The following is a 14,085-nucleotide window of genomic DNA, read 5'->3' as shown; positions in this document are numbered from 1 at the left end:
TCTTTGCACTTGTATCGAAGTCCTTTATTCTTTTTAATACACAAGGCCTTCCAGGTAAAAAGGTAGGAGAGATGTAAATTGATCTGCAATTAGTACAATGTAGAAACTTGTTGATAATAGTTGAGCAGCTTCTTTGGTTTATTGCCAGAACCAGTTAACAGGTTGATTTAATCTGGCTTACACCCTTTTAGTTGATGAAAGCAATCATTAGCTGCTTGTCAGTAAAAATAATAACTCTTTTAGACACCTCCATTTTGAATTAAATATTCAATGATTTCTAGCTTGACCAAAGATATAGCCACACAGAAGACACTTTAATAATATTCATAACAATTTATTACCAACTCAAATATTCATTTTGGTATAAAAATATTGTGCAAAAAGATTCTCAGCAATCAACATGATCAAGCACGAAGATTATATCTGCACTCGACTTCCTCCTTTGAGCTATAATTTTCATTATACAATAGAGACAAAGGCTCCTTGCCTAGAATCCATCGACGAATATCCGCTTGCAGGGATCTCAGGCTTAAATAGTCCTGAAGAGGACGTGGCAGCGTTAGTTTGTAGCAGTCTTCCAGCACCGCTACTTCGCGCATACAACCTCTCACAACTTTTCTTATCAATTGCTTCAGCGACAGCGGCTGTTTCAAATACTTTTCAACAGCATTCAGAGCACCCTCCACCCGCTCTCCAGTCAGAAACCCTCGCCATGAAAGAATGAACTTTGCAGATTCGTCATCGATATAACCGAGGTCAAGCAATGTATAAGTTAGCTCTCCCCACATCTCTTCCCTCTCATCTGCGTGCAGATAGACAAAGACCTGGTACCACCATTGATTAGTGTTCATCGTCAGCTTACTCACTTTGGCAGCAAGTGTGAGATAATTTTTTATGTTGGAGAAGTAGACCCGAACTGTCACAGTGTTCACGTCAATGACGTCAAGTATGTTGTCTGCGCGTAATCCAAGACTTGCTGGGGTCCATTTCAGTTGTTCAATAAAAGGCAGCTTTATTCTGTTATGTTTCAAATAATGGAATAAGTAGCCAGTTGATCTGAAGATTAGCTTGCTTGGAAACCTTTGAGAGTGTTCCAAATTGTCGGCTTTGAGCCCTCTTAATACTAGCTCTTCATAACCCTCAAGGTCTTCTGGTGCTGCCTCATCTAGCAACTCTGATAACTCTTGCAGTGACCTTTCTAGCTGCCAATCTGCAAACATGTCGTAGTCCTGCGTATATTGCCTAGTTTGGTGGCTTTTCATTTCTACATGTAGGTATGCTGTTATCTCTGCCAGCCTCCCGAGCATCGGATTTTCAAGTGAATTTTCGGATGACATGGCTGCCTGGAATAAATATTATATATCATGGAACAGGAGGAGCGTGTAATTTTCGTTGTGAAGGAGTTAAATCTTGAATGTCGAGTTTTTAGCAGCTTACGGGCAGAGCACAAAACAAGTACAAGTAGCTCCTATAAATTTCAGTTGAAACCAACGCTTGACCCCAAGGATGCCACAGCTGATTAACCACAACTCCAAAGACAATGATTCAGATTTGGCTTCTTGTTTACTATTTACTTCGACCTATTAGATTTATTAGTAGTAAAAACAAAATGGAAGTCTAAAAATCTTATGATTCACATAGTATGAATAAAACTAGCTTTTGCAAAAGAGCTACACGATTTCATACGGCCCACAGATCTTTTTTATTGATCACTGATGATTAAAGGAAAATGGCATGCAGTAAGAACCTTCTAATAAAAATATCCAACTGAAAAAATTTGAAGAAAAACTAACCTGTTTGTCGGGTTTCTCTTTGAGTGTTTACTCACAGCAAGGAGTACAAACAACTATAATCAAGAAGTGATCACAATTATCAGATGACTGTCTTGTTTATAAGAAGCAGAAGCTTTGAAGAATGAATTGATAGTAGATTTTGAAATAAAAGCCAAAAAGTAGCTAGCAGCTTTTGAATGGGGCTTTTACACGTGACTAGCAATTACAACAAACCAAAATAGCTCGAAATGGTGTAGGCCTATATCCTCGGATTGAAAGCCTCAAACAACATAAAATAGTGTGACACATATACAGGCTATATAGCCTACTATGACCAGAATTTATGGTGATAAAAGATGACATGTAAAGATAGACAGGGCAGTGAACACGGCGTCCTTTATAATGGGTGTCCAAAGCGACTTTAGAGTCGCATCGCATTTGACTAATTAAAATAAAATTTTGATTTAAAAAAGCAGTCATAATTACCAAACTAGATGCAGACACTGCAATGAAATTGCGAGTGAGTCGTCTTAACTTTTTGGAAATAACTTTGAATCTAACTTTTGCTTCCAACGAAAGAATAGGCTTTCAACTTATTCATAGGAATGTAATACTATATCATATAATGCTGCACTAAAAGCTCTAAGCCAGGTCATGTAAGAAATGATATCCTACAATTGAAAAATCCAATTTGCAGTATTTTTATGTAAAAATTGTCTAATATTTCACTGTGTTGTTAACCTAGTTATTAGGAACAATAACGCTTCCTCTAATTGGCAATACAGGAACTTTTACTGTGAATGGCCTTCACCTCTGTAGAATTACGAAACTGCAACAAAATTTGTTTTCGCCGCTTGGTTTCCACTGTCAGAACTTGCAAGCTAACTTTTTATTTTGTATTTTCTAAAACTATCCTCGAGTTTATGTAAATCTGTGTTATAAATGAGGCTACTTTTAACAAACTATCTGTACGTACTTGCTTAATAGTGACAGGACACAGGTACTACCCATGTTGCGGAAAGCGTCACCTTGCAAAATGCGAGTTGAAATCAACGGTTTTCTTCAAAAGAAAAGACAACTTCAAAGTTCAACTTCAGTTGTTTTAGAGTAGTGTTGTTGTATATAAGTTTTAGCAGGTTCTGTATGTCGTAATTATTACTACTTATTAATAGTCAATACGTACTATTTATTAATTTTTAACCCCGCTGGATTTCTATGCTTTGAATGGATTCGGAGTTGTTTCTACTCTGAATCATAAAAACAGCAAAATCCGGATGCATCCGACTCCATGTCCCTTTGCTAAATTTGTGCGAAAACATTTGCCATGAGAGAGCGAGTCTACCTTAAAAAGTTTTTTGAGAGATACATCACCAATTTTGGAAAGATATAAATACATAATACTTCATGCAACTTCAAATCGGTGAAACGGTAGTCTGCAAATTCATCAGCAACAGTGAACTCCTAACTCGGTCTGAGCATTGAAATGCCGTGATTATTAAAAGCTCTGACTATACATTTGTTACAAGACCAGATAAGAAAAAAGATTGATTCACAGAGCCTTCAAACTCATGACATTCAAATTGGTAAACCGACACACTAACACCTGCGCCAACCTGCCACACTAACACCTGCACCAACCTGCCACACTAACACCTGCACCAACCGCCCTGCCACATTCTGGAATACTTGTACAGATAGTCATTAAAGCTGACGATCCCTCATGGCGCACCAGACTACTAGGTACTAGTGCTAACAAAATTGAAAAAAAAAACCAGAGAATCATGTTTTTAGGGTTGTCATAACATAATGACAGCCAGTTATGGCGGTGGAAAAATAAATTGTTGATATTTGGATATCTGGTACCCCTGTTAGATTTGTGGACATTGGTGAGGTTATATGGGCCGATGAATAATGCATGCCAAACATCTGACTCTCCATCAACATTTTTGCTTAATCCCAACAAAGGTATAAATCAACTATTGGAGATGTAGCATTTTTGTCTTATCTATACGGTTCACAATTTTGCTGTAAGCAAGCATCTGTCACGATACTACAAGTGAAATACTTCTTTTAACAAAATTCAGGATTTAGAACTGATAGTATTGACAATGTTTGGGAGTTCCATCGACCTCTTGAACTCTTGTTACTACTCTTGCTCTATGGAAAAGGGAGTAATGCCATTCATTTTGACAATTTCGTCAAACCTAGATTAAAGTGTGAAACCTTTTGAGAGCTTTTTGCACTTGTATCGAGGTCCTTTATTCTTTTTAATATACAAGGCCTTCCAGGTAAAAAGGTAGGAGAGATGTAAATTGATCTGCAATTAGTACAATGTAGAAACTATGTTGATAACAGTTGAGCAGCTTCTTTGGTTTACTGCCGGAACCAGTTAACAGGTTGATTTAATCTGGCTTACATTCTTTTAGTTGAAGGCAATCACTAGCTGCTTGTCAATAAGAATAAAAACTCTTTTAGACACCTCCATTTTGAATTAAATATTCAATGATTTCTAGCTTGACCAAAGATATAGCCACACAGAAGACACGTTAATAACATTCATAACAAGTTATTACCAACTCAAATATTCATTTTGGTATGAAAATATGGTGCAAAAAAATTCTCAGCAATCAACATGATCAAGCACAAAGATTATGTCTGCACTCGACTTCCTCCTTTGAGCTATAATTGTCATTATACAACAGAGACGAAGGCTCCTTTCCTAAAATCCATCGACGAATATCTGCTTGCAGGGATCTCAGGCTTACATAGTCCTGAAGAAGACGTGGCAGCGTTAGTTTGTAGCAGTCTTCCAGCACCGCTCCTTCGCGCATACAACCTCTCACAACTTTTCTTATCGATTGCTTCAGCGACAGCGGCTGTTTCAAATACTTTTCAACAGCATTCAGAGCATCCTCCACCCGCTTTCCAGTCAAAAACCCTCGCCATGAAAGAATGAACTTGGCAGAATCATTATCGATATAACCGAGGTCAAGCAATGTATAAGTTAGCTCTCCCCACACCTCTTCCCTCTCATCTTGGTGCAGATAGAGAAAGACCTGGTACCACCATTGATTAGCGTTCATCGTCAGCTTACTCACTTTGGCAGCAAGTGTGAGATAATTCTTTATGTTGGAGAAGTAGGCCCGAACTGTCACACTGTTCAAGTCAATGATGTCGTATATGTTGTCTGCGTATAATCCATGACATGCCGGGGTCCATTTCAGTTGTTCAATAAAAGGCAGCTTTATTCTATTATGTTTCAAATAATGGAATAAGTAGCCAGTTGATCTGAAGATTAGCTTGCTTGGAAACATTTGAGAGTGTTCCAAATTGTCGGCTCTGAGCCCTTTTAATACTACGTCTTCATAACCCTCAAGATCTTCTGGTGCTGTCTCATCTAGCAACTCAGATAGCTCTTGCAGTGACTTTTCTAGCTGCCAATCTGAAAACATTTCGTAGTCCTGCGTATCTTGCCCAGTTCGATGGCTTTTCATTTCTAGGTATGCTGTTATCTCTGCAAGCCTCCCGAGCATTGGATTTTCAGGTGAACTTTCGGATGACATGGCTGCCTGGAATAAATATTATATATTATGGAACAGGCGCGTGTAGTTTTCGTTTTAGAGGAGTTAAATCTTGAATGTCGAGCTTTTAGCAGCTTACGGGCAAAACACAAAACAAGTAGCTCCCATAAATTTCAGTTGAAACCAACGCTTGACTCAAAGGATGGCACAGCTAATTTACCACAACTCCAAAACAATGATTTAGATTTGGCTTCTTGTTTACTATATACTCCGACCTATTAGATTTATTAGAACTAAAAACAAATTGGAAGTCTAAAAATCTTATGATTCACATTCACTTAGTAAAAATAAAACTAGCTTTTGCAAAAGAGCTACACAATTTCATATGGCCCACAGATCTTTTTTATTGATCACTGATAATTAAAGGTTGACTTGCAACAAAATTCACATTACAGTTATTTGGTATCATATGATTCACCATGTCTTACTCTGTTGTGTTGTAGGCGCCAAATATATGGGAATGTGATTACAAGCTCTTAAAAGCTAAAAAACGAACAGTTAACCGCAGCCACACGAGATCGCCGTAGTTTGGATTCGCTTTCCAAAACGGCTCAAATGGGACGTAGTTGTTACAGGATGGTTTCTGTTTACACTTTCATGCAATCTCATTCGTCGAAATATTTTCACAAATATAGTTCAGGCATTCAATAAAACCATGTCTATTGTTCTTACGCGTCTATTTTATCGTCATTGCAATGCTGTCACTTTTAGTACTGATATCTTTTAACTTACCGTAATAAATCGTTAAACTTTTTAACCTTAGCTCGAAGAAGTACATATCATTGTCTGATAATCATGACGAGCCTGATGGTTACCTGTGATAATCGAAAAGTGCTGTAAAAATTATTTTCGAAGCATTGGGTCACATGATCAGATTACGACTTGACGATTAGTCCAAGCCGAAACAAAACTGTAAAGTAGCGAGCATCTATATTTGATACGAGGTCTTCGGTAAAACCCGAAGTGTTTCTCATAAACTAGTGCTATGATAAGTTTATTTGAGCTTTTTATTGGCCTTTCAATTCACGTTAGAACATCACGTGACAAGACAATAACCAAACCGTAATGAATACGTCAGATAAATAAAGAGATTCCAATCTACGGCAGCTTTTCGTTTTTGAGCTTTTAAGGGCTTGTAATCACATTTCCACATATTTGGCACCTACAACACAACACATGGTGAATCTTTTGATACCAAATAACTGTAATGTGAATTTTGTTGCAAGTCAACCTTTAAAGAAATCGGCATGCAGTAAGAACCTTCTAATAAAAATATTCAACTGAAAAAAACTTGAAGAAAAACTAACCTGTTGTCGGGTTTCTCTTTGAGAATTTTACTCACAGCAAGGAGTAGCAACGACTATAATCAAGAAGTGATCACAATTATCAGATGACTGTCCTGTTTGTAAGAAGCAGAAGCTTTGAATAAAGAATTGATAGTAGATTTTGAAATAAAAGCCAAAAAATAGCTAGCAGCTTTTAAATGGGGCTTTTACATGTGACTAGCAACTTACAACAAACCAAAATAGCTCGAAATGGTGTAGGCCTATAGCCTCAGATTGAAAGCCTCAAACAACATAAAATAGTGTGACACATATACAAGCTATATAGCCTACTATGATCAGAACTTATGGTGATAAAAGATGACATGAAAAGATAGACAGGACAGTGAACAAGTCGTCCTCTATAATGGGTGTCCAGAGCGACTTTGGAAACGCTCTTAAATTGCATTTGACTAATTAAAATACAATTGTTATTTAAAAAAGCAGTCATAATTACCAAACTAAATGCAGACACTGCAATGAAACTGCGGGTGAGTCGTCTCAACTTTTTGGAAATAACTTTGAATCCAGCTTTTTGCTTCCAACGAAAGAATCACATCAACTTATTCATAAGAATGTAATAACATATCATATAGCCTAATGCTGAAAACTAAAAGCTCTAAGCCAGGTCATGTAAGAAATGATATCCTACAATTGAAAAATCCAATTCGCAGTAATGTTAGGTAAAAATTGTCTAATATTTTACTGTGTTGTTAACCTAGTTATTAGTCAACGCTTTCTCTAGACGACAATACAGGAACTTTTCCTGTGATTGGCCTTCACCTCTATAGAACTACGAAACGGCAACAAAAACTGGGAAAATTAGTCCTATTATTATATTGGAAAAGCGCTGTTTTCTGTTACAATAACATTTAGTCGGCTCGCTGAAAACATAGAAACCCAAACTCATGTGGTTTGCGTATTTGCACTACTGGAAACTCATTCAATCGGAAACATCGTTTTTCCAATAGGATCTATAATTTTCCCAAAACTTGTTTTCGCGGCTTAGTTTCCACTGTCAGAACTTGCAAGCTAACCTTTTATTTTGTAGTTTTTAAAACTGTCCTTGAGTTCATGTAAATCTGTATAATAGATATGATTAGTTTTAATAATAAACTATCTGTACGTACTTGCATAATAGTGCACGTTGTGAAAAGGGTCGCCTTTCAAAACGCGCACAGCACCAGAGCCATTGAGTGTAAGAGTTATGCCATCAACAATTTACGGGCGCCATTTTAGTTCCACTGCGCAATGGTTTCATTTCAGGACGGGTATAACTGGAGTATCTCAGAACCTGATTGCAACCTCAGAACCTCTATGTATAGAGGTTCTGAGGTTGCAATCAGGTTCTGAGATACTCCAGTTATACCCGTCCTTCATTTAATTGTTATAAGCAATGGTATTTGCTAGCCAATAAAAGTCACGGAAGTGAATATTGGCCAATAAGCTTGCATGACAGGCAATACTTGCTAACATATGATACTTCAGTTATCATGATGTAGTATCTTTGACAGCCTTATTGCCTCTGATCAAGCAAAAAGAGCACAGATCCATAAAAACTGAGTTGAGGTTTTTACACATATATTTGCAAATAAAATGCATACGTACACACACATATTCAAATGCAGTAAAATTAAATATACAAATTACATATGTCATGAGATTGGGCAAGGGTTTGCAAACAACAAAATTATATATATTCAAATGCACCAAAAAAGGCCAAATATATCAAGTATATAATATATACAGTCAATTTAATGAAGTTGCTAGAGACATACATATATAATTATTGTTAATACGAGTTGACTCTTTAGCTGGAGTTCATCTGCAGCTCATCTAGTGTGAGGCAGCAGTCTCTATCAAAGGGAGACATCTTCTCAACCTGTGAACACTAAAGCCCTTTAGTTGCACCAATAATATTTCACATTTGAGCCAAAGACAATGTTATAATTTTAAATAGCCATCTTTGATTTAATCAACATGAGTTTTTTAGAGAGCGAAGCACCGCATCTTAGTCTGTAATTACAGAACTTTACTTTAACTTTCATATACTCAAACACCCTCTTGAGTACATCAGATAAAAATGGAACTCTCTGAACATGTCTTTAGAGTGTTCTAATAGAAAGCAGTGGTTGATTCTGCTCAAACAACATGTTGTAGCCTGTGGAACCACATACAAATCTTAGTTGCAGACCTTTTATAATGGTTCCTGGACTCCATTCAAGTCCTCTTGTAGACCTTCATCGACGCGCTTCAAGCTGATCCTCATTAAACAACTTACTTACTCCGACTGCTTGAGTTTCTTGCGAAGATCAAACCATCTCTTTCGTACACAAAAATAGTAAATTCAATTTAATATATACTATTACATCAAACATCAAGTAATACACATCAGTATCAAATATAGCTTATAAAATCTACAAAAGTCCTAAACCTTAGCATTCTGAGTTTCTACTGAAGAAATCTTTTTTTCAGGATGTTTATAGTATCCTGGTCATCTTCATTAATGCTAGTTGTATTCATTTCCACTAAAAGTAAAATGAAATAATTTTGTCAATGCAAGCTCAGTATATCTAGGCGCTGTAGTTAAGTTTTGATGAGTGGAAGATAGAGGAACATATATTCAGAAGGTGGTTATACAAGTTATGAGTTCTGTTAAGTTGTGCATATTAGGATTAGCAAAGTGTGCAAGTTAGATGTGAAAGAAGACACACAGAAGAATTAGTGATGCACAGAGGCAATGGTTAAGTCCTATCCGGAAGAATAAATTAAATCCCAGCACTCCTTACACACATTTCCACTGACTATATTTACTTGCATGATCATCGCAAGCCTACTAATAGAAAATGTTATAAACACATATTACTCAAAATAAATGTAATTATATGTCAAAGCAAACATGAACAAAACAAATTTGCAAACCAGGAGAAGATGGTGCCTCCAGAACTGAAACATCAGGTTCTTCTTCAGTTGTTGGGCATGGCTTACTGCTTGCATAATCGTGGTCAGAGGAATAAGCAATCGATGTCCCCAAGTCATCTGCACCTCATTTTAAAGGTGGCTTTCGTCTTTTGGGAGCTGAACGATGTGGAAACAGAGTGGGATAAGCAAGATGCCGAAGTTTTTTAAGCCATCTTTGCGGTTAGGCTCAGACATCTGATCTTCAAAGTGTGCCTGAAAAGTAATATCTGTATATTAGTTAGGCCTATATTATGTCTATGCTGGTATTTATAGTTAACTTCAATAAACAGTTAATTCATGCGGAAGCTATGTTCACCATCAATGAAGACTGTAAATATAATACTTACATGACAAAGTCGTGATGAAGAAGTGATGGTACCCTCTCGTCTCACCATTTGTATCCACTTAACTCCCAATGTGGCATCTCTTGGGAAGCAATGCATTATTTAGCCGTGCTCAGATCTGTTTGTGCATCCTACTGCCCAGCAGTTAATCATTTTTATATATGAATCAAGGAGTGAAACTCCTTGATCTAATCTAATGCCACAAGCAAGTTGATTGAAGGAAAGTTGACTGCTGCTACTACTAAACTGCCAACTTCTAGTAACCTCTTTGTTGCACTTTGAGTTCAACACGTACATACACACACCAATTACACTGAGATATAAAATATTAACAAATCAGCATGATCAATGCATGAATAGATGTAGTTCTCTCTCAAATAATGCTCAAAATTGCCACATAGCCTCGCGTTTAAACTATGGTAATGACTTAGCCTTTCAATAATAAAAAAAAGGTTTAGATGAGGCTGGGTGGACTAACAGCCCTTAGTTTCCTCAATAACAACTGAAATCGTAATAGAACAGTACAATCAAAGTGATAATTACATAAATAATTATGTAAACCTAGATTGGCCAATAGGAAAAAAGCCTGTCAGATTTAAATAGCATGACGTTAGGTCATTGTATTGTACCTAATGCTTGACTGCACTGTTGTTTACAATGAAGCTAATGAGAAGGTGACAAAATCACATTTATTTTCACATAAAAACTTTTTTGGATACATAATCGAGTGAACCAAAGCGATTCTGTGATAATATCTGATAACCATCATATATTAAAACTATAAAAATTATGAAATGTTGCACCACAAATCATGAGCCATCAGGGCTTTATTTGCCACCCCCTCTCCTATCCCATTCTCCTTATCCTAAGAAGAAGGGGGAAGGGGAAAAGAGAGAAGGAGAAAGGAGAAAGGAGAGGGGGGCACATAGCCCACCCACCTGACGAGCCAGACCCTGGCTAGGTTAAAGACTAATATCATGCTGAACTAAACATGACTAAATATGATGAGCCTGTGAAGTTTTGATCTGATCAGGAAAATGGAATCAGTGGCTTTCTTAGCTAGAGCTGGAATGAGACCAAGGAATGCAGAGTCGGGCCAGACTCAGGGTCAGCAATGAGGGCCAAGATCGGGTCGGACCGGGTCAGCGTGCGTGATTTTTTTATTCATTTAAGGTTAAGAGATAGTTCTATTTCAGCCTTATGTTGTGACATCAATAACCTAAGATAAAATAACCCATTATCACACCAATCATTATATTTTGTGGCTTGGTTTATAGATGCAATCTACAATTTATGACTAGACATTGGTGGATCAATGCTATTCAATGGGTGATAGATTAATGCCATGACTTTGGCTAAAGTTTTTTTATTACAGATTTTATTTTCAACTGCTATTATAATCAACAAGAAGAGATTAATTGAAAAATACTTTGTAAATATAGAAATGAATAACCCAGCATAGTGAAAAGCAACAATTCATCACTTCCCTAAAACTTCTGGTATTTGTGAAAGAAACTAAAAATAAAATAAATTTGCTGGATTGAAGGTTCTTAGACATGCTTCTAAGTTCCTCAAGATGCCTTCATTGTAAATGCCTCAATAGCATTGAGGTGGACCCTTCTTTGTAGCTTAACTTGCTTTCGCATATTGTACAAATAATTTGGTATTTCCCTTTCTTGACCGGCTTTTTCATGAAATCCCAGACCACCGACATGTTGATTATTTCTTGCCGAAAAACGTTGTGAAACCTATAGTCCAAAGACTATTGTCGCAGACGTAAAAATATAGTCTGAACTCACCTTGTTTTATTTCGTCTGATTCTTTCACGCTAGGACTATATGCGACTCTATTTCAATCGCACTTGAAAAGCGATATACAATCGCTCTCATTTAGCCATAGACCTACCCGTGTCTTTGTATAAGAAGACCCGAGGGTTGGGTGGCCTGATCAGAGCACCTCTGACCCGGTGAGTCAAGACCAGACGAGCTACTGGTGCCAGCTCTATTCTTAGCTTCATAATGTGCCCTAATCGAAATATATCTCTTTGCTATCCCACGAGCTAGGCTACTAGCATGAAGATTACACTTAAACAATAGCATGATGTTGAACCTCAGCAACCTCTTCATAGTGGCAATCGGTGCTAGACTGGGAAAGTTTGTCACCAACCCAACACTACTAAGCAACACTCTTTCTCACTGTGGTTACAAACCTCAATCACCACAGGCGAAGACAAAGTCAAGCCACCACGATTCTTAACTGTGATCAGGGAATCCGTTGCTTGGTTGACATCATAGTTGGTAACATCCATGATGTTAGTGATACAATTATTACATTTCAGCTTTAGTGACCGAGATACATAGCCAGTTGTAAAATAATGATTCTGTCTCATTTTTCACTTAAGACATAGGCTACTTGCATACTCATCATATTTAGTCATGTTTAGTTCAGCATGATATTAGTCTATTTACCTAGCCAAGGTCTGGCTCTTCGGGTGGTTGGGCTATTTGCCCCCCTCTCCTTTCCCTCTTCTCCCTTTTCTCCTTCTCCCTTCCCACTTCTTCTTGGGAGAAGAGGGAAGGCTAAAAGAAAGAAGGTCTATAGGAGAGGGGGTGGCAAATAAAGCCCTGATGGCTCATGATTTGTTTGCAACATTTCATAACTTTTATAGTTTTAATCTATGGTGGTTATCAGTTATTATCACAGAATCGCTTTGGCTGGATTATGTATCCAAGAGGGTTTTTAGGTGAAAATAAATGTGATTTTGTCACCTTCTCCTCATTAGCTCCATTGTTAACAACAGTGCAGCCAAGCATTAGGTACAATACAATGACGTAACATCATGCTATTTAAGTTTGACAAGGTAACCAATGGGAATAGCCATTATTGGCCAATCTAGGTTTATATATCTATGGATAATTATAATAAATATCACTCAAATAAGTATATATCACTTTGAGTACGACACAGTAAATGGAACTAAGATGGCAACGATACGGTCACGTGATCAAATTTTTTGCGTTACTAGCATGACATAACTCTTACACTCAATGGCTGTGCGCAGCACCACAAAATTATACTACTCCTGGAATAGCCAAGGTCATTTGTCAGCATTACAATTTGAGCGCCATCCTGAACCATGCTACATATCTACGCCCCCCCCCTTTATAGTAACCTAGCAACATTGTACAACATTTAATCTCAATGAGCTTGTAGGTGCTTTAAATCCATCGCCAATCTTAATCAATCTATATATCAAAGTCAAGATAAAGATCTACATATTCTACTATATCTACATAGAAAATAAATGATCTATGCATAGAAAATGAGCCAGATGCTTGGATGCTAATACAATGTCTAATAGTATTATATACCATATAATAAGTATATAATAAATTAAACAGCTAAATGCCTTCAAACTGTACAAATTGTGTGCATATATAAAGCAAACTATAAATCTTAATTACATTATACTTGACCATCAAATTTGTTTGTGATTCAGAAAATAAATGATCTATGCATAAAAAATTAATGAGCCAGACGCTCTGATGATCCTAATATAACGTCTAATAGCATCATAGTATATATAAATTATATAATAAACTGAACTACTACATGCCTGCAAACTTTACAATTTATATGCATATATAAAGAGAAATCTTACAAATAAATACTAACTTAACCCGGCTAAAGACAATTGATCTCACAGCAACGTAACAGGCCACTGTCCTCTAAACAATATGTTTTTGTAAGATTATGTCTGATGTTCACTTTATGTAAATCTAGGTTTCTTAAGTTGGCAAAGTGGTGCTGTCCTAAATCAAAGTATGTTTCAACCACTAAAGTTACATGTAGTAGTGAATAGTGATGATTATCAATTCCTACAGAAGTGTCAGTACAATGTTGCTTTAATTCAAATATATCATAGCGTGCAATCTCTTCTTTTACACACTTCAGAATCTTGAGATATTTCTAACACTGATTTGCTGATGTAGCCGCTTTCAGATACTTTTTGGTGCATAGAACAGTTGTTACAACACCATCAGAAGGAGAAATCAAGCCACCGTTGTTCTTAACTCTTAACAGAACATGAATATCATCATATTTG

General features: G+C 36.8%; 1 protein-coding gene across 1 annotated transcript; it reads right to left on the bottom strand.

The window, feature by feature from the left end:
- Positions 1-380: 380 nt before the first annotated feature.
- Positions 381-1,874, bottom strand: LOC137396891 (uncharacterized). Its single transcript, XM_068083194.1, has 2 exons — positions 1,794-1,874; positions 381-1,343 (listed from the first exon to the last, which is right to left on the bottom strand). The coding sequence occupies exon 2, from the start codon at positions 1,335-1,337 to the stop codon at positions 405-407; it is 933 nt and encodes a 310-aa protein (XP_067939295.1). The 5' UTR covers positions 1,338-1,343; positions 1,794-1,874; the 3' UTR covers positions 381-404.
- Positions 1,875-14,085: the final 12,211 nt, after the last annotated feature.

The sequence above is a fragment of the Watersipora subatra genome, chromosome 5, assembly GCF_963576615.1.
Source record: "Watersipora subatra chromosome 5, tzWatSuba1.1, whole genome shotgun sequence".
NCBI lineage: Eukaryota > Metazoa > Bryozoa > Gymnolaemata > Cheilostomatida > Watersiporidae > Watersipora > Watersipora subatra.
This window is presented reverse-complemented; position numbering and strand designations above follow the sequence as displayed.

Bases quoted from the DNA above. Each gene is read 5' to 3' on its own strand.
- LOC137396891 (XM_068083194.1), bottom strand. From the start codon at position 1,337: ATGTCATCCGAAAATTCACTTGAAAATCCGATGCTCGGGAGGCTGGCA.